Source organism: Melanotaenia boesemani, chromosome 2 (assembly GCF_017639745.1).
Source record: "Melanotaenia boesemani isolate fMelBoe1 chromosome 2, fMelBoe1.pri, whole genome shotgun sequence".
Lineage (NCBI taxonomy): Eukaryota > Metazoa > Chordata > Actinopteri > Atheriniformes > Melanotaeniidae > Melanotaenia > Melanotaenia boesemani.
In genome coordinates this window covers 14,032,403-14,053,776 of record NC_055683.1, presented here as the reverse complement: position 1 = coordinate 14,053,776, position 21,374 = coordinate 14,032,403, and the positions used below count along the sequence as shown (strand labels likewise).

General features: G+C 41.6%; 1 protein-coding gene across 2 annotated transcripts in view; it reads left to right on the top strand.

The window, feature by feature from the left end:
- The window catches only part of LOC121628615 (myosin-9-like), a 32,098-nt gene extending 11,149 nt beyond the window's left edge, over window positions 1–20,949 (top strand). Inside the window, exons 2-41 of one of the 2 annotated variants that reach the window (XM_041967746.1) lie at window positions 1,645–1,976; window positions 3,172–3,328; window positions 4,776–4,803; window positions 4,895–4,988; window positions 5,579–5,599; window positions 6,543–6,635; window positions 6,716–6,779; window positions 6,887–6,985; window positions 7,082–7,225; window positions 7,329–7,424; window positions 7,537–7,808; window positions 7,926–8,099; window positions 8,192–8,365; window positions 8,451–8,565; window positions 9,708–9,895; window positions 10,169–10,290; window positions 10,394–10,463; window positions 10,550–10,710; window positions 10,867–10,975; window positions 11,068–11,199; window positions 11,277–11,483; window positions 11,597–11,734; window positions 13,141–13,264; window positions 13,394–13,565; window positions 13,698–13,910; window positions 14,011–14,155; window positions 14,253–14,459; window positions 14,567–14,671; window positions 15,015–15,167; window positions 15,270–15,518; window positions 15,618–15,830; window positions 15,917–16,129; window positions 16,217–16,378; window positions 16,463–16,591; window positions 16,680–16,768; window positions 16,871–16,994; window positions 18,224–18,432; window positions 18,722–18,830; window positions 19,036–19,208; window positions 19,329–20,949. In XM_041967746.1, coding sequence (XP_041823680.1) covers window positions 1,650–1,976; window positions 3,172–3,328; window positions 4,776–4,803; window positions 4,895–4,988; window positions 5,579–5,599; window positions 6,543–6,635; window positions 6,716–6,779; window positions 6,887–6,985; window positions 7,082–7,225; window positions 7,329–7,424; window positions 7,537–7,808; window positions 7,926–8,099; window positions 8,192–8,365; window positions 8,451–8,565; window positions 9,708–9,895; window positions 10,169–10,290; window positions 10,394–10,463; window positions 10,550–10,710; window positions 10,867–10,975; window positions 11,068–11,199; window positions 11,277–11,483; window positions 11,597–11,734; window positions 13,141–13,264; window positions 13,394–13,565; window positions 13,698–13,910; window positions 14,011–14,155; window positions 14,253–14,459; window positions 14,567–14,671; window positions 15,015–15,167; window positions 15,270–15,518; window positions 15,618–15,830; window positions 15,917–16,129; window positions 16,217–16,378; window positions 16,463–16,591; window positions 16,680–16,768; window positions 16,871–16,994; window positions 18,224–18,432; window positions 18,722–18,830; window positions 19,036–19,208; window positions 19,329–19,437 — 5,883 coding nt within the window. In that variant the 5' untranslated portion in view covers window positions 1,645–1,649 and the 3' untranslated portion in view covers window positions 19,438–20,949. The remainder of the gene's footprint in view (window positions 1–1,644; window positions 1,977–3,171; window positions 3,329–4,775; window positions 4,804–4,894; window positions 4,989–5,578; window positions 5,600–6,542; window positions 6,636–6,715; window positions 6,780–6,886; window positions 6,986–7,081; window positions 7,226–7,328; window positions 7,425–7,536; window positions 7,809–7,925; window positions 8,100–8,191; window positions 8,366–8,450; window positions 8,566–9,707; window positions 9,896–10,168; window positions 10,291–10,393; window positions 10,464–10,549; window positions 10,711–10,866; window positions 10,976–11,067; window positions 11,200–11,276; window positions 11,484–11,596; window positions 11,735–13,140; window positions 13,265–13,393; window positions 13,566–13,697; window positions 13,911–14,010; window positions 14,156–14,252; window positions 14,460–14,566; window positions 14,672–15,014; window positions 15,168–15,269; window positions 15,519–15,617; window positions 15,831–15,916; window positions 16,130–16,216; window positions 16,379–16,462; window positions 16,592–16,679; window positions 16,769–16,870; window positions 16,995–18,223; window positions 18,433–18,721; window positions 18,831–19,035; window positions 19,209–19,328) is intronic. The other variant, XM_041967751.1, reaches the window with a different exon arrangement.
- The last annotated feature ends 425 nt before the right edge of the window (window positions 20,950–21,374 follow it).

The following is a 21,374-nucleotide window of genomic DNA, read 5'->3' as shown; positions in this document are numbered from 1 at the left end:
AAAGAGGTTTTTTTTTTTATCTTTGTTTGAAATAGAAAAACAAAACAAATATATGAAATAATTCAGTTTTGGTTCATTTTAGCTTAAAGGAGACTATATAAAGGTAGACGGTCTCTCTCCTGTGTCATGTTTGTGAAGGTATGACACTGACACACAAATTGACTGTCCTCAAAATGTCTTTAGACATCAGTCTGTGTTGCATGTATTCTGTATTTGCTCTGCACATTTGGACCTTTTCAGATGCAGCAAGCTTTTAGATGAGCTCTTAACTACTTATTACTGTGGAGATGCAGATGCAGATTTTCATCTGGCTGGATGAAATTGTGCTCCTGTAGAAACTGATTGGAAATGGGCAGTAGAGCTTTTTTTTTATTCATTTTTTTCTCCAGCAATCAAATTGGAAACGATTTCCACGTCCTGCAGGATATTACCTTCTCTGCCTTTGGTTTATAATTGCCTGCTCAGGAGGATTTTGCTCTTGAAGGTCCTTCATTCTTATAGCTATAAAAATGATAAGGTTCTTATCTTTCTCATAGCAATGTCCATATCTTTATTTCACTATTGGGTCGATGGTTTCTTTACATCAAAAAGATGGTATATTTTACGTTTTCTGGTTGGAAAGGGGGAATAAAAAGGGTGAAAATATATTTCTCCCTCAGCAAAAAGATCATAGACTATCAAGGTTTTGATCCAGAAATATTTGTGCTGCATATTAGTTTTGATTTACAAACCCCCACTCCCATGTAGTTGGTCTGATATGACAAAATATGTTTTAGAAGGTTGTTTAAAATTCATGCTAACAAAAATAATTTAAATGGAAAACATCAGTAAAGAAATTATTTTTCGAGTCGTTTCTTCTCTTGAGGAGCATTTAAAAAGATTGCTTTGAATAAAGAATAATTAAAACATTTTCTTATTTTAATGATTATTTTTATCACTGTATATATAAAATTCTTTTTGGACCAAAATGAAACGTTATTTACTTATAAGTAAGACTGCTACACCTCACGTAAATATTTTATTTCAGATTGTTTTAGTTTTCTTGTTATTGCTAACAAACCAAAATCTTTTAATTAAATTTGTTAGCCTCATAACATGACTGCATTGTCATATTTTGACTCTCTTAGTATTGCAGATAGACTGTGCATTATTACATGTAAAGCTATTATGCTACACCACAATGCAAATAGGATCATACAAAAGTTTCCTGGTGTCCTGTTGTTACTTCCCCCTTTTTAATAAAAACACCATGACCAGTCAGGAGGAGTCACAACAAAACACATGCTCCCTCACACACTTCCCAAAGCAAGCAGATGTGGTGTTGGAGCCCTCTGCAAGCTGGAATGAACAGGGATGCTGTGTGCACGTTTCTCATCTGTTACCCAGACGTAATTATACAGCAGTTAGCCAAGAAGTAGCACATAGCCTTGTTTGACATGAGTGTGATGTTTCCTGTCAGACAATAGTCTGGTTCTGTTTAGAAAAAGTACAAATACAAATGTATGTAAATGAATAAAAGTTTATAAAATTTTAACAAAAGAGACACAGCGATGCTGAAATACAGTAAAAATGAACAATAATATCTGAATCTGCATCTGATAAGATGTTCATTATCTCCGCTGTCTCTTCTTTTGTTTGAAACAGCCACCATGTCAGACGCAGACAAGTTTCTCTATGTGGACCGTAATTTGGTCAACAACCCACTGGCACAGGCCGACTGGGCCTCCAAGAAGCTGGTATGGGTGCCATCAGAGCGCCTGGGCTTCGAAGTCGGCTCCGTGAAGGAAGAGCATGGCGACGAGTGCGTGGTGGAGCTGGCAGACTCTGGCAAGAAGGTCAAGGTGAACAAGGACGACATCCAGAAGATGAACCCACCTAAGTTCAGCAAGGTGGAGGACATGGCCGAGCTCACCTGCCTGAACGAAGCGTCTGTGCTGCACAACCTAAAGGAGAGATACTACTCTGGCCTCATATATGTGAGTATGGACGTCTCAAACATGGCAGCTATTCATCTTTTTTTTTCTTCATTGTGGTTGCTGAAATATGTCACAAAATTTCCACTGGTTTATAGAAAATCCAGCCAAGTCTGTCAGTTATCTCCTCAGGACAGTGTGTGTGCAGACAGAAAACGAGTGTTTTTTAGTTCTTTCCTCTCCGTCTTTGACTATATTCTCCAGCACTGTCTTATTTTCTCTTGCACACATTTTTTTTCTCTGTGTTTGGAGTTCAATGTAAACAGGAAGCTTCTGGGAACAATATGGTCCAGAGGTTCAGAGATGTGGAAAACTTTAGTTGGGGGCGGGGGGGTCAAGAGTCCAGCATTTGCAGAAATGGACATGGAATGTAAATCATCTTATAGTTGTCATTACTACTCTCATAATTAATGCTATTTACTCCATTTTTTTTCTGGTCTGGGAGCGATTTTGTCTCTTTGACTCTGTGCTGTGACCCGGTCATATCAACAAAGCTTCTTGTCCCCTCCCTGCCTCCCCCCAACCCCCCTTTAGCGGTCCAGGCTATGGATGGTTTAAGTGGCTCCAGGCTCTGTAGTCCTAAAATTAACACTCTCAGGGGAGATCGAGTACACTAAAGAGGAAGAGACTGGTACAGAGATGTTAGGAATGCAGCACATGGGAGGAAATTTTTCAAAAACATTTTTTAGATGAGATATGACTCCAGATGTGAATAGCAAAAGGTTTTAAAATAGATTTTACATAAAGGAATTGAGTCATTTAAAGGTTGAAAAGATCAACTCTGTAAAAGTGAGATATGACACAGCTAACCTGTCGCGTTGCTTTTACAATGCCAAAGTCACTCATCAGTTAAAGCTTACAACAGGGTGGAGTTGCTGTTGCATAATATAGGAGGGAACCATTCAGTTCATGAGATATTTTAGCTCTGAAGTGATTTGGAGGAATGGGAAACACTGATTAAATGTGGATAAAAATTCAGTTCTTTTACTGGAAAGCATTGTTTTTGTTGTACCACTACATCCCAGTCCTTGATCCCCATCGTCCACTGCAAGTTAAATACAGATTTTCTCCTCTTCTGCAGTGCATTTTCCTATTTTTTGGAACTTTAGGTCTTCTTTTCCACAAATACTTTCGCATTGATTTATTAGTTCATTTTAAAGGATGAGTTTCCTAACTTCCTCATGTATCCATCCTGCAGACGTACTCCGGTCTCTTCTGTGTTGTCATAAACCCCTACAAGAACCTACCCATCTACTCAGAGGAGATTGTTGACATGTACAAGGGCAAAAAGAGACATGAAATGCCACCTCACATCTATGCCATCACCGACACATCCTACAGAAGCATGATGCAGGGTAAGTCATGCTGGGAATTACACAGAACCATTAAAAAGGGGGAATTTGTCTGTATGATGTCTTTTTTTTTTTTATCTCTTTTTCTTTCCAGAACTGTTTTAGCATTCCCAAAGATATTTAAAATGAAAGTCTCCTTTAAGATTTCCTTATCAAAGACATGCTGCTCACTGCAATACCTCCAGGAAGTTTGTATTATAACCCCCTCATAAAAAATGCATGATGTGGGATATTGCGACATGATTCCCTCAATCACCCAAAACTCGGCTTGGTTCAGTAGCCACATACGGCACAATTTGACCTCAAGTGGGCCAGACCAGTAAAATAACAGCATATTAACCTATAAATAGTAAGAATTTAGAATTTCCCTTTAACGCAAAGTACAAATACATTTTAAGATGTTATATAAAATAAGTGCAGTTTCAACAATATTTTGCCTCAGTTACACATGTATATGTTGACATTTTTATTTGGAAAAATGTATGTATTTTTAAACTTATTAAAATACTATATTTATATTAATCCTATATTTAATTTTATATTTGTATTCTTTTAATTACATTTTCTTTTACTTTTCATTTTACACATTTACATATTTACTCATTTACACATGCATCTTTTTCTTTTATTGTCCATCAACAATTTACAAAACAATACAAAAAGTTCAAATACATTTGTAGGACCTTTTTCTAAACCTAACATTTCCCTCCAACCACAACCAGCCTCATATATCTCCTCCTCCTGCTAATTAAAGCAGGTGCTAGTCAGGGCCAAACACTGTTAGAGATGGAGCTAAAGGTAATTTACAAAGCATATAGCTTTGGGCTGTGCTTGCTGACACTTTGTGGGCAGCACATAATAAACAGGATCAACTATAATTACAATTTGCTGATATAAGAGTCTCCATGTTTCGAGGAATGAATCTAGTAGTCCTGACAGGCTGGATGTGTGTTTATATTTAAGTTTACCATATTTATGGTAAAAACAACTATCTACTGCAGATTTCCTGTTTGCCAAATCTTTTCCACATCTTTTATAATTAGCATTTTTTTCAGCATCATGAGTCCACGTTTGCTATTTCCTGCAGAGCAATTCTTTTATGTGTTAAACTGCACTTCCTAAATGTGTTTGGCCCCTGTTGTAAATGCTTCCTTTTCTCTGAGTGCCCTCGTCTGTTGTGCACAGCCCAGCTACTCCCCTGTAACCTTTTTTTTTTTTGTTGGCTAAACCTTATGCCAAGTCTTTCACATTTAGGTAATTAGATGGTTACTTAGAACTTCAGCAGAACCTTTTTACAGTCACAGGAAGCCGGATATTGACTTCCTGCCTGTGCTCAGTGTATTTCCTGCTGTATTGCTGAACGACTGTATGCACCATTGTGATAACATGCATATGTGGAATATGCTGCAGAGTTTTACTTAATCCCACATTTGCTTGTTGCTTTTCACAGATCGTGAAGATCAGTCAATTCTCTGCACGTGAGTCACAGAAGCATTTTAATATCGCTCTTTTTTTTCTTTTAAATTTTTTACTGTTTCTTACATGTTTTTACTTGTTTGTCTTGTACAGAGGCGAGTCTGGTGCTGGTAAGACAGAGAACACCAAGAAGGTTATCCAGTACCTTGCACATGTGGCCTCCTCTCACAAGACCAAGAAAGATCAGGTTGGTCCTGCTTTGCTGCTCATCTGCACTCAACCTTCAAACCTAATCTTTTTGACTTGTCACTTCATCTCACGTCATTCGCTTTTCATTTTCACTTGATAAATTTTCAAAATAAAATCTATTGTGCAGAAGCAACATTTTTTTTTTACCTCTTGACAGACCCTGTCAACAGCTGTTTTCATTCAGACCATGACACGTATCTGTGTGTACATTATTTATTGGTCCCTTTTCACATTTTTGTATTTAAGCAGCTTGTTTTGTCTAGTAGATAAAATCTTTTGCAGTACAATGCCACAAAAAAGAACTACCAAAGGAAAGTGGATAATAATAACTGTCCTGCAGGCCTGTAGTGCAGATTTTAAAGACACATTTCACATAAATCTGTTCCTAAATGTTTGGTGTTGCTGATGGTTTAAAGCCAGTTCATGCATACGTTTACATGAAGCTGGAAAACCTGCACCATTTCCTCGTCTGTCAGTCCCATGATAGATGCTGCTCATTGGAACCCGATGAGGCTCCAATAAAATAAAAACCACATCCTTCATCATCCTTTTGTTGAGGTTGTTGTATTTCTCTTTTCCCATCAACAGAACAGCTTGGTCCTGTCACATGTGAGTTGACTCCCCCTTCATTCACTCTTCTTCCTCCACCTGCTTCTGTCATCACCTCCCTGTCTCCAATCCCACCCTCATCCCCATCCTCCTCCTCCTCTTTCCCTCCGCTGAAGCGTGCGCACTCTTTGTGGGAGTCACTTTGTATCAAGAGCAGAGGTCACATGTCTTGCCAGCCAATAGGAAGTCGGGAGGAAGTTTGTTTGCAGCCGTACGTGTTCCTGTGAAAAATTCAGCCAGACAATGGTAGGATGAGAGGGGAGGGTCTCTAATGAGAACAGGGGTGGGAAATCCAGCAGGCTTTGGTGCCATAGATGTATTTTTAATCCTGTCTGGCTGAATTTTTCATTCCTTTTTATCGCTACTTTGTGTCAAATTGCTTTTCTGTTTTTATGCTTGGTTTCTTCAAGTGTTGGTCGAGGGCAAACATGTTGGGTGAGGACATGGTTTTATGCCTCAGCTTGAAGTTTTATTTTTTTATTCAAGTCGTACTGATGTTTATTTATTATAAGTAAATAATTACACACGTGAAGGGTTGTGTTAAGCCTGGTTTTAACTGGACTAACCCACTCAGAGTAACAGGTGGTGGGTTGTTGATGAAAGTTATGACATTATGTGTTGGGTACATGCTTGGGTGTGACGTCTGCATTGCTTTTGTGTGTTAATATAAATATGTTTGGGTTTTTTTTTTTTCAATTTCTTTTTGTTTTAATTTTGTCCTCCATGTTGTTGTCTTCCCCCCTCTAAATGCATCATGGGTAACTCGACAAATATGAGAATCATTCTGTTGGTTAATCTCAATTAATGGATAATAATTAAAGATTCACTGGATTTAGTGACAGTGTTAAATCTGAATCCTTTTTCTAAGGAAGATTTGGATCTTATGCAGGGATTGATGTGCAGTTTTTATAACGTGTGCTGGTTTTCTGCTCATTTCCATCAGGGGGAGCTGGAGAAGCAGCTGCTGCAGGCTAACCCCATTCTGGAGGCCTTTGGAAATGCCAAGACCGTCAAAAATGACAACTCCTCTAGATTTGTATGAACTGCTGCTTGGTTTTCCTTTAATTTCGATTTGTTTCTTTGAATCTCTGTTTCTAAGTGTTTTTATACCCTTAGGGAAAATTCATCAGAATTAACTTCGACGTCAATGGTTATATCGTCGGTGCCAACATCGAAACTTGTATCCTTTTTAATTTAAATCGTTGCATCTTATTACAGCACTCAAACCTCTTCAGAGCACTTTGTTGTTGTTGTATCAAAGTTTTTCTTTAACTGAATGATTTTTAGACCTGTTGGAGAAATCCCGTGCCATTCGCCAGGCCAAAGAGGAGAGGACTTTTCACATTTTCTACTACATGCTAACAGGAGCTGGAGACAAACTGCGCAGTAAGCATCTGTCAAAGATTACTAGTCAAATATCTACACTTTACCAAAGTTCTGGTTGTTTTTAGATTTTAATCTATTGAACTGTTTCTATCTCAGATGACCTCCTCCTTGAAAATTACAACAACTACCGATTCCTTTCCAATGGGAATGTCACAATTCCGGGGCAGCAGGACAAGGATCTGTTTACAGAGACCTTGGAGGCCATGAGGATCATGAGTATCCCAGAGGACGAGCAGATCGGTAATGAAAAGACTGCTGTCATTTCTTTTGTTCTTGTTTTTGACCTGTATGTCTGTACATGTTGATACCTCAACATCTAACTGTGATGTTTGTTTTCGTTCAGGCATGTTGAAGGTGGTGGCCTCAGTTCTGCAGCTTGGGAACATGAACTTCAAGAAGGAGCGCCACACAGATCAAGCCTCCATGCCTGACAACACTGGTGAGTCAGAGCCTCTCAAGCTCATTCATGCACTTATTTTCTTTAGTTGAATTTTTCCTCACTTGTCAACTCTACCATGTTTGTTTGTTTTTTTTTTTTTCTTCTACAACAGCTGCTCAGAAGGTGTGCCACCTCATGGGAATGAACGTCACAGACTTCACCAGGGCCATCCTCTCGCCCCGCATCAAAGTGGGCAGAGACTACGTCCAGAAAGCGCAGACCCAGGAGCAAGCAGAGTTTGCAGTGGAAGCCCTGGCAAAGGCCACATATGAAAGGATGTTCCGCTGGCTCGTCATGAGGATCAATAAAGCCCTGGACAAGACCAAGAGACAGGGGGCCTCCTTCATTGGCATCCTAGACATCGCTGGCTTTGAGATCTTTGAGGTAAATGTGAAGAAAAACCTCATCAAGCAAGACCATGCCTTCAAAATACATATGTTCTTACTGAAAGGCATTTGTAAAGATCAGCAGATATTGAACAGTTTCCTCTCGTCTCTTTAGCTGAACTCATTTGAGCAGCTTTGCATCAACTACACCAACGAGAAGCTGCAGCAGCTCTTCAACCACACCATGTTCATCCTGGAGCAAGAGGAGTACCAGAGGGAGGGCATCGAGTGGAGCTTCATCGACTTCGGCCTCGACCTGCAGCCCTGCATCGACCTCATCGAGAAACCTGTAAGTTTAATTTCCCTTTTCGTGCCACCTGATGCTGCACTTAAGTTCCACTGTGTTCATGCATCAGCTTCGTCTGTATCTCGTGTGCCCAGGCCAGTCCCCCTGGTATCCTGGCTCTGCTGGATGAGGAGTGTTGGTTTCCAAAAGCTACAGACAAGAGCTTTGTGGAGAAGGTGCTCCAGGAGCAGGGAACACACCCAAAGTTCTTCAAGCCTAAGAAACTGAAAGATGAAGCAGATTTCTGCATTATTCATTATGCTGGCAAGGTAAACATGCAAACCTGATTATCGTGCGTTTATTAGTTGCTCAGTTGTTCTTATATAACACTTTTGTCCTTTTGTTGCCTGTTAGGTGGACTACAAAGCAGACGAGTGGCTGATGAAGAACATGGACCCTCTGAACGATAATGTGGCCTCTCTCCTCAACCAATCCACTGACAAGTTTGTGTCTGAGCTCTGGAAGGACGGTGAGTTTCAGCGGATGTTGCTTCATTGGGGGAAATGATTGATGTAGGAATATATTTCTGTTGGCTTCTGGTTCATCGTGCTTTTTCTCTCTTTTACTGTCTGGTGTGTGGACCTTCTGTTTTTACCTTTTTAATTATTTATTTTTGTTTTTCAAATCCCACTGGTCTGGTTTTCCATTTCTCCCTCTGTATGGCCCCATTTCTTCTCACTTTTTTCCTTTTGCTGCCTCTCAGAGGTACAGAATTGTCAAAGAGCCTATTTCTATCAGCGTTTTCCTATTCTACACTCAGATTCAGGTGAAAAGGCTTCTTTTTCATTTTTTTTTTTTTTTTTTTTTTTACCTTTTTCCTGCTTTGTCACATGTCTAAACATGTTTATTTCCACTCAGAAGCCTCTGGTGTCCTTCATGTTTTCATCCTTTTGTCTTTCTCCCAGTTTTAATTTATCTAAATATGTTGATCAATTGTGCAAGCTGTTTCTGTATGCAGTAATCTTCTGGCCATCTTACCACTTGTTGCTCTTTCATTGAATTCTCTCTTTCTCCCTCTATGTGATAGTGTTGTTTGGGGACCCCTGGTGTTGGTCATGGGTACTGCAACAATGCAGCAATGGGTATTTACTGCATGGGTTTGGTTTGGTTTTGTCACTGCAACCCAAGTTTGTCACCTTCTTTGGCGCACATACATATTCAAGTCAGTCATTGCACATAGTTTTCACTCAGTACAACAAACCTGCAGCGTTGACAGACGACAGATTCCTCCCCCTCACTGCATTTAATATAAATTTATCTTCATTATGGTGCGTTATCTTTCCACACATCACTGGCTTCTTGTGACTGCCCTGTTTTCCTCCCCATGTACCGTTTCCCTTCGCATTCACTTGGTGTTTGTGTGGCGTTTCACTGGCCCCGGTTCTGTGAACCACCTCCCCTCTCTCCTCAACTGATATGTTTTTACCAGGAGGGAGTGCGGAGATAATGGTCATATTCATTATTCTTTTGTGATGTGCATTTGGTTTGAGTTTGCTAAATATTTAGATTTTTATGTAAAACATTTTTGACTTTGCACATGACAAATTTTTCTTTCCATTTCCCTCTATTTTTCTTTTTTTTTTTTTTTTTTTACCCCTCCTCTCTCACTAGTGGACCGCATCGTGGGTCTGGATAAGGTGTCTGGCATGTCCGAGATGCCCGGTGCCTTTAAGACCAGGAAGGGCATGTTCCGCACCGTCGGCCAGCTTTACAAGGAGCAGCTGTCCAAGCTTATGGCCACGTTGAGGAACACAAACCCCAACTTTGTTCGTTGCATCATCCCCAACCACGAGAAGAAGGTATCGGAAATCTGGCATCTCTTTTAACCCTTTATAATATTTAAGATCTAAAGCTGCCAAATTTAGTTGTAGGACAGTTTAAGGTGTAGGAAACTTTGTGCAAGGAGCATAAAATACTGTCAGAAGGATTTAACACACATCTGGATACAAAGTCTAATAAATTGTGAAGCTGTGGTAGAAACTTGTGTTGGCTTCTGCATGAGCTACATCCAAGAAAGAATATTTTATTTGCAAACATAAACAATTACCTGTACAATTGTTTTATGTTTTCAGGCTGGTAAACTGGACCCCCACCTGGTCCTGGACCAGCTGAGGTGTAACGGTGTCCTGGAGGGGATCCGTATCTGCAGACAGGGATTCCCCAACAGAATTGTCTTCCAGGAGTTCAGACAGAGGTACAGAAAAATGACATGGCCATCATGATTTAAAGATTAAAACAAGAATAAAATATGAATGAATGGGGAGAAAAAAATTATTCATTCCCCTTGTTTCTCTCAGGTATGAAATCCTCACCCCTAATGCCATCCCCAAGGGCTTCATGGATGGAAAGCAGGCTTGTGTACTCATGGTAAGGATGCTTTAAACTTCAAGCTGGGCTCAATCATTTGACCGTTCTTGTGATGGGGCTGAATGATTGATTCCATTTCCTGTTAGATCAAAACTCTGGAGCTGGATCCCAACCTGTACCGCATTGGCCAGAGTAAAGTCTTCTTCAGAGCAGGTGTCCTCGCTCATCTGGAGGAAGAGAGGGACATGAAGATCACAGACATCATCATCAACTTTCAGGCCTGGTGCAGAGGCTACGTGGCCCGCAAGTAAGACCCGATGACTCTGTCTCATTTCTGTTTACGTTTCATCTTGTCAGCGGAGGGAAAACACTCACCTGAGCATCATATTAGAGTCAAAGATGACTCAGATGTAGAAGTGTAGTTTTTAAATGTAATTTTAATGGTTTATAACTGTTTCTTCAGAGCTTTTGCTAAGAGACAGCAGCAGCTGACTGCGATGAAGGTGATCCAGAGGAACTGTGCTGCTTACCTTAAACTCAGGAACTGGCAGTGGTGGAGGCTCTTCACTAAGGTAAACCTTGATCTCTTACAAAACCTCAACCAGCACAGTTCTACTTTTTGTTTTCCTCTCTTAAGCTCTATTTTTCCCCTTTCCATCCTCAGGTGAAGCCTCTTCTGCAGGTCAGCAGACAGGAGGAGGAGATGCAGGCCAAGGATGAAGAGCTGACTAAAGTGAAGGAGAAGCATTTGTATGCTGAGCAGCAGCTCCGTGAGATGGAGGAAAAACAGCACCAGGTAAAACCGACGGGGATTTGTGTAGATGAGATGAACCAGTGATGGCGGTGATGATCACTCTTTGGCTGTGCTTGTAGCTGAGTGCTGAGAAGATGGCCCTTCAGGAGCAACTCCAGGCGGAAACGGAGCTTTGTGCCGAGGCTGAGGAAATGAGAGTTCGTCTGACTGCTAAGAAGCAGGAGCTGGAGGACATTCTCCATGACCTGGAGGCCCGCGTGGAGGAGGAGGAAGAGCGCACTTCCCATTTGATGATGGAGAAGAAAAAAATGCAGCAAAATATCTCAGTAAGTAGAAGAAAAATCACTCGATCTCTACAAATTTACATATCTGAGTGAACGTCATTCATGTCAAAGTTTGGTTTACCTTGCTGAACATGCTGTTCCTTATCTGCACACAGGACCTGGAGCAGCAGCTGGATGAAGAGGAGGCAGCCAGACAGAAGCTCCAGCTGGAGAAGGTCACTTTGGAAGCCAAGATGAAGAAGGTGGAAGAAGACGTCATGGTTTTAGACGACCAGAACAACAAACTAAACAAGGTTAGAATAAAATAACTAAACAGATTATGAGTTGGATTATTTTATACACAAATCCCATTTCCAGAAAAGTTAGTAGAATTAATGTGAACTAATTTGACCATTTTAACAAACACAAGCCCAAAAAAGTATTTCAGGTGTCCTCGTTGAACAAAGAAAATACTAACTTATCTAAACTTTGATGCCAGTATCACACTGAAAGGCAAAGGAGAGACAAATATTTGTAGAATGAAACCAAAGATAACACCAGCAGATTAATTGTGACAGGTGAGGGTGTCATGATTGGGTATAAAGGGAGCATCCTTCCTCTTTTCAAGTCGGGGCAGGTTATGGTTCCCCACTTTGTGCCTAATGTCTTTAGAGACTTGTTGTCCCACTAACTAGAAGCCAAACACTGACCGTTCATGATCTTTGAGCCAACAGACAGCACCGTCGTGAGCCAGCAGATGCTCCTGGATCAGAATCTGTCACTGATTTAAAAAAAAAATCACATGAGCTCAGGAGGAAGTTGAAAATCCATTTTCTCTAGAAATATAACCTAACGCTGTATTAGCAGAAACACTAGTGGGTTCTGAGCATGAGCTCACCTCAGATGGACAGAAAGACAGTGGACATGATCTCTGTGGTTAGATGAGACCATGTTTTAGGTGTCAAAGATGAGAAAACATCCAGGCTGCTATCTGGGAAATTATCTGAGATTGTATTGGGGAGCATCAGTGTCCACGACATGGAAGACTTTATAAATGTGAAGTTGAAGTTTTTCTCTTGGGAGGTCTGGGTTCATTTAAGCAGGACTATGTCAGACCGCATTCTGCAGGAATTTGAAACAGCTTGGCTTCATACACTGGACTACCTACAGTCCACTTCAATGTCCTGTTGAAATGTATGGAAAACACCCACATACTATTGAACAGCTGGAATCTTCTATTTTTCTATAGTTTCCAGATCAGTGATAAAATACCTCCGTCCCAACTTTAAGTGCTGCTTTGGATTCAAGTTTTTGTTGCATTTAAAAAGAAAAAAGGTGCCTTCCCTTTTTTTTTTTTTTTTTTTTTTTTTTTTTTTTTTTTTAAGAAATGGGTTTTTATTTGCGTTATTGTCTTCTTTCTTCTTTTCTGGTACTATTATTGATCTTGTTGGGGCCAGTTGTCTTTATGGCAAATAAAACTTGATCCTAACAAGGTTGAATGTCATTACTGGGCTGAAGTCAAGCTTGGGTGTGTATTGGTACGAGTGAAGGTTAGAGTTTGAGTTAAACAGTTTGCAGTGAATGGAAATGTGTAGTTTTGTTTGGGTGTGAGCACATCAACCACACTAAACTGGAACCAGTGATAAACTTGTTTAGACTGTTTTTGCTCCAACAGTAACATATGAAATGAGTTAAATAAACATGTTTTTTGTGACTGTAGGAGAAGAAGCTGATGGAGGATAGGATCTCTGAGTTCACCACTAACCTGGCAGAGGAGGAGGAGAAGTCCAAGAGTTTGCAGAAACTCAAGACCAAACATGAGGCCATGATCACAGACCTGGAGGGTAGGAAGATGACATGCACAGATGTTCAAGAACTTCTATGAATAATGCAATCTCTGTTCTGACCTCTCAATACCTGAATTTCATCCATGTTTTTTGCTGTTATTTGATTAATTTTTATTTTTCTGTCAGACCGCCTGCGCAGGGAGGAGAAGCAGCGTCAGGAGCTGGAGAAGAACAGACGCAAGCTGGAGGGCGACTTCACCGAGATTCACGATCAGATCGCGGAGCTGCAGGCTCAGATCGCTGAGCTTCGCGCACAGCTGGCTAAGAAAGAAGAGGAGCTCCAGGCAGCTCTGGCCAGGTCTGTCTGATCATCATCGTTTTAAAGAGTTCAGAATATAGATGATTTTATCAAAGCTCTTCAGGTCATCTTGAACGAAGGATAGATGTTCTCTTCTTGCTTCATTTACTAATTTTCTTTTCTTCCCTTTAGGATTGAGGAGGAGGCTGCACAGAAGAACCTGGCTCAGAAAAAGATCCGTGAAATGGAGGCTCAACTCTCCGAGCTGCAAGAGGATTTGGAGCTGGAGAGACAGGCCCGGACCAAAGCTGAGAAACTCCGCAGGGACCTGGGCGAGGAGCTGGAGGCCCTCAAAACAGAGCTGGAGGACACCCTGGACTCCACTGCCGCTCAGCAAGAACTGAGGTAGAGATGCTGGTCCACAGAGAGCTTAAAGCTTCTGTGCATCTCCTTATTGTTAATTGGTTGTTTGCACGCTCACCATTATTCTGCTCTTCCTATATAGGACCAAACGTGAGACAGAGGTGGCGCAGCTCAAGAAGACTCTGGAAGAAGACGCCAAAGTCCATGAAGTACAACTGGTTGAGATGAGACAGAAGCATGGTCAGGCCTTTGATGAGCTCAATGAGCAGCTGGAGCAGGCTAAGAGGGTATGTTTTCCACTTCTTCTTCGTTTTCATTCCTTTATTTTGGTCATGTCTCCTTACAAAACAGTTGCTGAGAGTTTTTATGTTATAATCCCTGCAGCACAAAGTGTCGATGGAGAAGGCCAAACAGGCCCTGGAGTCGGAGAGGAACGAGCTGAGCATCGAGGTCCAGTCGCTGATGCAGAGTAAAGGAGATTCTGAACATCGCCGGAAGAAAGCTGAAGCTCAGGTCCAGGAGCTGCAGCTGAAACACTCGGAGAGTGAGCGCCAGAGGATGGAGGTGGCTGAGAAACTGACAAAAGTGCAGGTAAAAACTGATTATTTATTGACAGCAGGGGAAAAAATAAACATTGTCATGCTTGAAACAATCGTTAATTCCATCCTGCACACACTGATTTGTTGTTCTGTCCACAGGCTGAGCTGGATAATGTAAACAGCATACTGAGCGAGGTGGAGGGCAAGTCCATCAAAGCAACCAAAGATTGCTCTGCTGTGGAGTCCCAACTGCAGGACGTTCAGGTACGTCACCACAGAGCCGAGGCACAACTGCTGCGTGTGCTGTGGATGCAAATAGATGGGAAATCTGCTTTAACTAGATATAGAACAGTTTAATCAATTATTTTTGCTATATAAAATCTATTAATGCCAACATAAAAAGTAGTTTGTTGGGCAATTAAAGATAAATGTGTCTTAATAAATAGAAAAAAGATTAAATAAGCCTTCCTCCTTTACCAGATAAGTGTAAAAATAGCTCAACAATTTGGCCTGAAAATGTCGAAGTCTCAGTAAAAACACTTTCTGACATCCTGCAGCATCGTCTCATTGTTTTGCTTCTCGTAACTCAGCACGTGTTTTACAACAGGAATTACTCCAGGAAGAGACGCGTCAGAAACTGTCACAGGGCACACGCCTGCGCCAGCTCGAGGAGGAACAGAACAACCTGAGAGAACAGCTGGAGGAAGAAGAGGAGGCCAAGAGGAACATAGAGAAGCAGCTTCAGACCGCTCAGGGTCAGGTAAAGGCCTTAACCTTATCTTTCATGATCGACTTCATGATCCTTCCATGAAATATTGTCCTCGCATCCATTTCACTGCCTTCAATGTTTGTTTCCAAACAGCTTGCTGAAATGAAGAAGAAGATAGAGCAGGATGCTGGGTGTCTGGAGACGGCTGAGGAGGGAAAGAAGAGATATCAGAGAGACCTGGAGGCGACCAGCCAGCGTCTGGAGGAGAAATGTGCTGCCTTCGACAAGTTGGACAAAACAAAGACACGTCTCCAGCAAGAACTGGACGACCTGCTGGTCGATCAGGACCACCTCCGTCAGATCAACTCCAACTTGGAGAAGAAGCAGAAGAAGTTTGACCAGGTAGATTTTAGAGACGTTTCTGAAAGATTTTAGAGAAGTGCGCCTTTAAAAAAAAAAAAATCTTCTCATCTTAAATTTTGTCGCTTTGACTTTGTGCAGATGCTGGCAGAGGAGAAGAACATCTCCGCCCGCTACGCAGAGGAGCGCGACCGAGCCGAAGCCGAGGCCCGCGAGAAGGAGACCCGGGCTCTGGCTCTAACCCGCGAGCTGGAATCTCTGATGGACATCAAGGAAGAACTGGATCGTAACAACAAGCTGCTGCGGGCCGAGATGGAGGACCTGGTATCCTCTAAGGACGACGTCGGCAAGAACGTGAGTTCAGAAGTTGTTTTCAGCGACTCGTTTGTTCCTACGCTGTCTGTCTGCGCTCATCTTAAATTCTCTTCCGTGATACGCAGGTCCACGAGCTGGAGAAGGCTAAACGTTCGATGGAGCAGCAGCTGGAGGAGATGAAGACTCAGCTGGAGGAGCTGGAGGACGAGCTGCAGGCCACAGAGGACGCCAAGCTGCGTCTGGAGGTCAACATGCAGGCCATGAAGGCTCAGTATGAGAGGGACTTGGCAGGACGCGATGAAATGGGCGAGGAGAAGAAGAGGGCGCTGGTGAAGCAGGTTCGTAGTCTAACTAAAATCATAAAGTAAATTTTCAGTTTGCTGCATTAAAGTGCAGCTTCAAATCCATGAATGTGCCTCCTTCAGGTGCGTGAGATGGAGATGGAGCTGGAGGATGAGAGGAAGCAGCGCTCGGCAGCCGTGGCTGCACGTAAGAAGCTGGAGCTGGACCTGAAGGAGTTGGAGGCGGCCATTGACATGGCAAACAAGAACCGTGACGAGGCCCTGAAACAGCTGAAGAAACTCCAAGTGAGTGCCACAGAAATCCTGCTTGCATATCATTTCAGCTAAGAGTTTAAAGTTAAGCTAAGTTTGCCATTTTTCTGTTGTCAGGCCCAGATGAAGGATCTTGTTCGGGAGCTGGATGACACTCGCATGTCCAGAGAGGAAATCCTGGCCCAGAGCAAAGAGACTGAGAAGAAGATGAAGGGCATGGAGGCTGACATGATCCAGATGCAGGAGGTCAGCTTGCCTAACGTCTGTTTTCAACCTGCCATGCTTTTTCCTGCTTTTGTTGAGCACTTACATGTGTTTACATGTCTACATCCAGGAGCTGGCGGCTGCAGAGCGAGTAAAGAGACAGGCCCAGCAGGAGAGAGATGAGCTGCAGGATGAGATCAACAACCAGGCCACCAAGAAGTGAGACCCTCCGCCCGCCCCCCCAAAGCTTGCAGTAGAATCATCAAAGTATCTGAGTCAGTTCAGCTCTTAATAAATCTCTCCTTTTTGTTCAACTCTCAGTGCTCAGGCTGCAGAGGAGAGGAGGCGGCTGGAGGCTCGTATTGCTCAGCTAGAGGAGGAGCTGGAGGAGGAGCAATGCAACACTGAGCTGGTCAATGACAGACTGAAGAAGGCGGTGCTGCAGGTCTGTAGGCTCTCACTGTGGAGCACTGATGTTCGCATGCTGGTCACATTGGAAAGAGAGACAATGGGAGAGAGCCACATTTACCACCAAACAAAAAAAGCCAAATCATTCATTCAGGAAGTCCCTTTAGACTCATTCATGGGTGACCTGGACAAGCAAACATATACAACACAGCATGCAATGACACTATTAAATAAATGGATGCAAAACACACAGTCGTCTTAAGAGAATCATTTACAGACTTCAGTTAAATGAGTTCTTTGTAAAGCTCTAAACTGACAAAAAGACAGTTACTGAGCTACTGAGATAGTGATAAATAGTAAAACATATTCCGGCTTATCATCCTGCAGCATATAGCATTTGTACTGTCCTTCCATTTTTCTTCTTCCCTGTGTAACTCTGAAACTTTCTCTTTAGCTCGTATCACTTGCTGCCTCCTCAATAGTCAACTCTGACATGCTCACGTCTTCAGTTTCAGGATGTTTGTTTCTTTGATTTTTTTTTCTTTTGTTTATTAATTAATCAATCCTTGTAAGTTTATCAAAGCAAAGTGAATATCAGATGCTGTAGAAGCAAAACTCTTTAACTAATTGGTTTTGCCAATTGGTCTCCGGGCGTGTTTCACAGAAAAAAAAATGTTTTTCTGCTGATGACTTTTGTCTTTCACCACAAACATTGCATGTGGTTTGCAGAACTCTAAAAAAGTCTTGTTCTTGGTGGTGATTTTATGGCAGATAAGACACATTTCTCCTCTTCTGTGATAAGAGCAGGATGGATGATTCTGTGGCATTTTGCTGCCATCCACCATTTGATATTTTCCAGGTCACATTCCTCTCACACACAGCACACGTGTTCACAATCATTACAATCACAAATATGGAAGTTAAGTCCGTGACATGTAGATGGATCAAGGTAGCGCAGAGGAGGGCGGTGATTTGTAAAAGATGCATTAAAGTTCTAGTAACTGGACTAAATCTCAAATACGAGCAGAATTTATAAAGATTGGCTGTATTTGCGTTAATGGCTGCAATCGAACTCCAGGAAGGACTGAAATGTTGCGTTCCTCAACATGGCTAGATTACACATTTCTACTTTCACACCAGCTACTATCAAAAACGTTTGCTAGCAGGCCGTACCAGTCCTGTTTGTAATCTATCCTGCCATCTTGAGTCTGGACAATGTTCAGCACAAAGAAATATGGGTCTTAATTTTTATTTGTTTTCTAATAGACTGACCAGATGACCGTGGAGCTGGCTGCGGAGCGCAGCTCCTCTCAGCGTGTGGAGGGGGCTCGTGCTCAGCTGGAGCGTCAGAACAAGGAGCTGAAACTGAAGCTGCAGGAGCTGGAGGGCACCGTCAAGTCCAAGTACAAGGCAAACATGGCTGCCCTGGAGGCAAAGATCGCTCAGCTGGAGGAACAGCTGGACATGGAGACCAGGTAAGAACCTCAGATGGTTCTGGACAAAGACGTCATCGCACACGTGTATTTAGCACAAGTTCAGATTAATTTTAAAGATTAGATTCAATAGTATAAATACTAAACGTCAGATTACAATTAAACTGATTTTAAAAGTACTTTCAAATAAGCAGCAACAGAAAAACATAACTTGTTCATGAATGCATCAGTCCAGTTATGTATTGTGGTGAACACTAAAAGGGAAATTTCTCTACGTTATAGCTGTTTTTACTGACAGTGTAAATATACTCAAGTTATTCTTTCCATTCAGGGAGAGGCAGACTGCCACCAAGCTGGTGAGACGCACCGAGAAGAAGCTGAAGGAAGTCATCCTGCAGGTGGATGACGAGAGGCGCAACACGGAGCAGTTCAAAGACCAGGTCAGTAGTTTAAATGGCCTGATTTCCATTTTCCATCTAACATCCACTGAACAAATTCATGAGAATTTATGGTTCAATAAACTGAGTGAAACATAATTCATAAATCCGTTGAAGCCAAGTGTTCAGATGTATCAGCACGTAATATCTGAGCCTGTTTATTCTTGTGTGTCTAAGTTTGGCTGTGCCCGTTTGTCATTAAATTCAGGTGGACAAGGGCAACTCTCGTATAAAGCAGCTGAAGCGTCAGCTGGAGGAGGCTGAAGAGGAGGCTCAGAGAGCCAACGCCAACCGAAGGAAGCTGCAGAGGGAGCTGGAGGACGCCACGGAGTCGGCAGATGCCATGAACCGTGAAGTTTCCTCTCTAAAGAACAAGCTCAGGTGGGACAAATAATCAACATCCACTGTCATGGATGGATGCAGATGTGCAGTTCTACTAGCTTTAGCTTAAATAAAAGCTACTTACAGCACAATAACAGCTGTTTAACTTTTCTGTTGTAGGCGTGGTGATCTCCCCTTCACCGTGCGCCGCACTGTTCCCCGCGGCGGCATCGAAAGCGACGAGGAGGCCGAACCCAAGAGCGAGACCCCTGAGCCCAAGCCTGAATGAGCGGCGTCGCTGGACTCCGTAGAACTGCATCATAAATAGACAGACCCAAATACATGAGCGCTGCCATTACTGTAATGGAGAGGAACACGAATATACGAATGTTGCCGAAACCGGAGGCAGAGATTCAGCTCAGTCCTGTCCGATCTCTTTAAACGGTGACAATCTATGCATTCTTAACACATTTACGCACACAGAAGCCAGTAAACTCGGGCAGTCACCACACACACATAAACACACTTGTTTTGGGCCAAAATTTTTCCTTTTGCTTCTTTTTTTTTTTTTTTTTTTTCTCTGGGAAAAGTACAAAAGAAAGTGATATTTTTATAAGGAAACTTTCCACTTACAATAGTCCTGATTTAGGATCTATTTTTCTAATTGAAGAAAAATGAAAAAGTATGCGTAAATAAAAATAAATGAAGACGATTACTGGAAGGGGACCAAAGTAATATCTCAGTCTATAGAAGTGTATTTTATGCAGACGTTTTTTTATAATGGTTAAGAATGGAAGTGCTTCATGTTTATTATGCTCGTGCTCTCGCCTCAAGTTATAAAGGTTTATACAGTATCCTGATATGTATTCTCTCAATTTAGCTGCAATTAGCACTCGTCACTATGCTTTTGTCTAAGATGTTTTTTTGTGTTACACATTTCATGTGGAAACGTAAAATTAAAGGCAAACCTCAAGTAACGATTTTAAGACTTATTGACTTCCTGCACGTATTTGATTTTGTGTGAAATTTCTTAATTTTGCACTGAAATGGCAAAATTTCAGCGTAGATGACATGTACCACTGCATTTGTGTGTTTATCGTTAAAATGGTGAAGGAGAAGCTTTGAAGTCTTGACAGTGCACATGCTTATTTAGTAAGTGCATACACACACGGATACACACACACTAAAGGCCTTAACTGCAGCTGAGACCTACTGGGCAAGGTTGTTGGCTTTTTTTGAATATGCATTGATTTTTATGTTTATCACTCTGTGTTTATGTTCAGGTTAAAATATAAATTGTGGGGTCCTTTTTTTTTTTTTTTGTCTTACAGCACACACTGTATTCTCAGGGCACAGCTTGTTGAGAGAGGAATAAATGAGATGGTCATGTACCAAAGGCATATTCATGAGATAGGGACATTCTTAACCACTGTAACCTATATACACTTAATTGACTGGCCTCTATGGCTTGTTATACACATTGGGAGTTGGTGTGTGTGTGTGTGGCCAGGTTTAGAGTAAATTTGTCAGATGAACAGTTCTGTAGAAATGCAGGGTGTTTGTGGCAGGATAGTGTGAACCCCTCACAGGCTGTGCCCAGGGTCAGCTTTTGGCTCACACTGCTGGAAAGTGAGAGGAATGTGTTGTTACTTAAGAATAACAGCTCACAATTAAATGGATCACATCTTTCGCACTCAAAGGCAATTCTAAAAGAAAAACAAGAAAAATGTCTGCAACTCTGGAATGGAAATCATGTTGTGAAGTGTGATATTATTGCAAATAAAGATGCTTTCGAAACTGCTGCATGCTCCTCCTGTGCTTTTTATTTTTACGGTATACCCACACATTTTATTTGGATATATTTAAGTGGAATGAAAAGGGGATGTTTGGTGAAATATGACAGGGTTTACAGCTGAGATCTTAGAGATTTTAGCAGTATTTTGTGCAATGACGGGTTATCACCAGCAGAAGGCAGTCAATCAAACGTTAAGACGTTTTCAGCTGTTTGAATAAAACTACTTTTGGATTTTTGCTTTTAGCTGTTTGCTTGTTCAGTGTATTCATAACTGTAATCACAGTGCTTAGGGCATTTAAACAATTATATATAAATAAATTAATAGAAATTACTTATCCCTTAGAAAAAGTTGTAATAATTAGAATATGGAGGGAAATTTTCGCTATTTTATTTTGCCATTTATATTTGTTATAAAGAACTCATTACAGTTA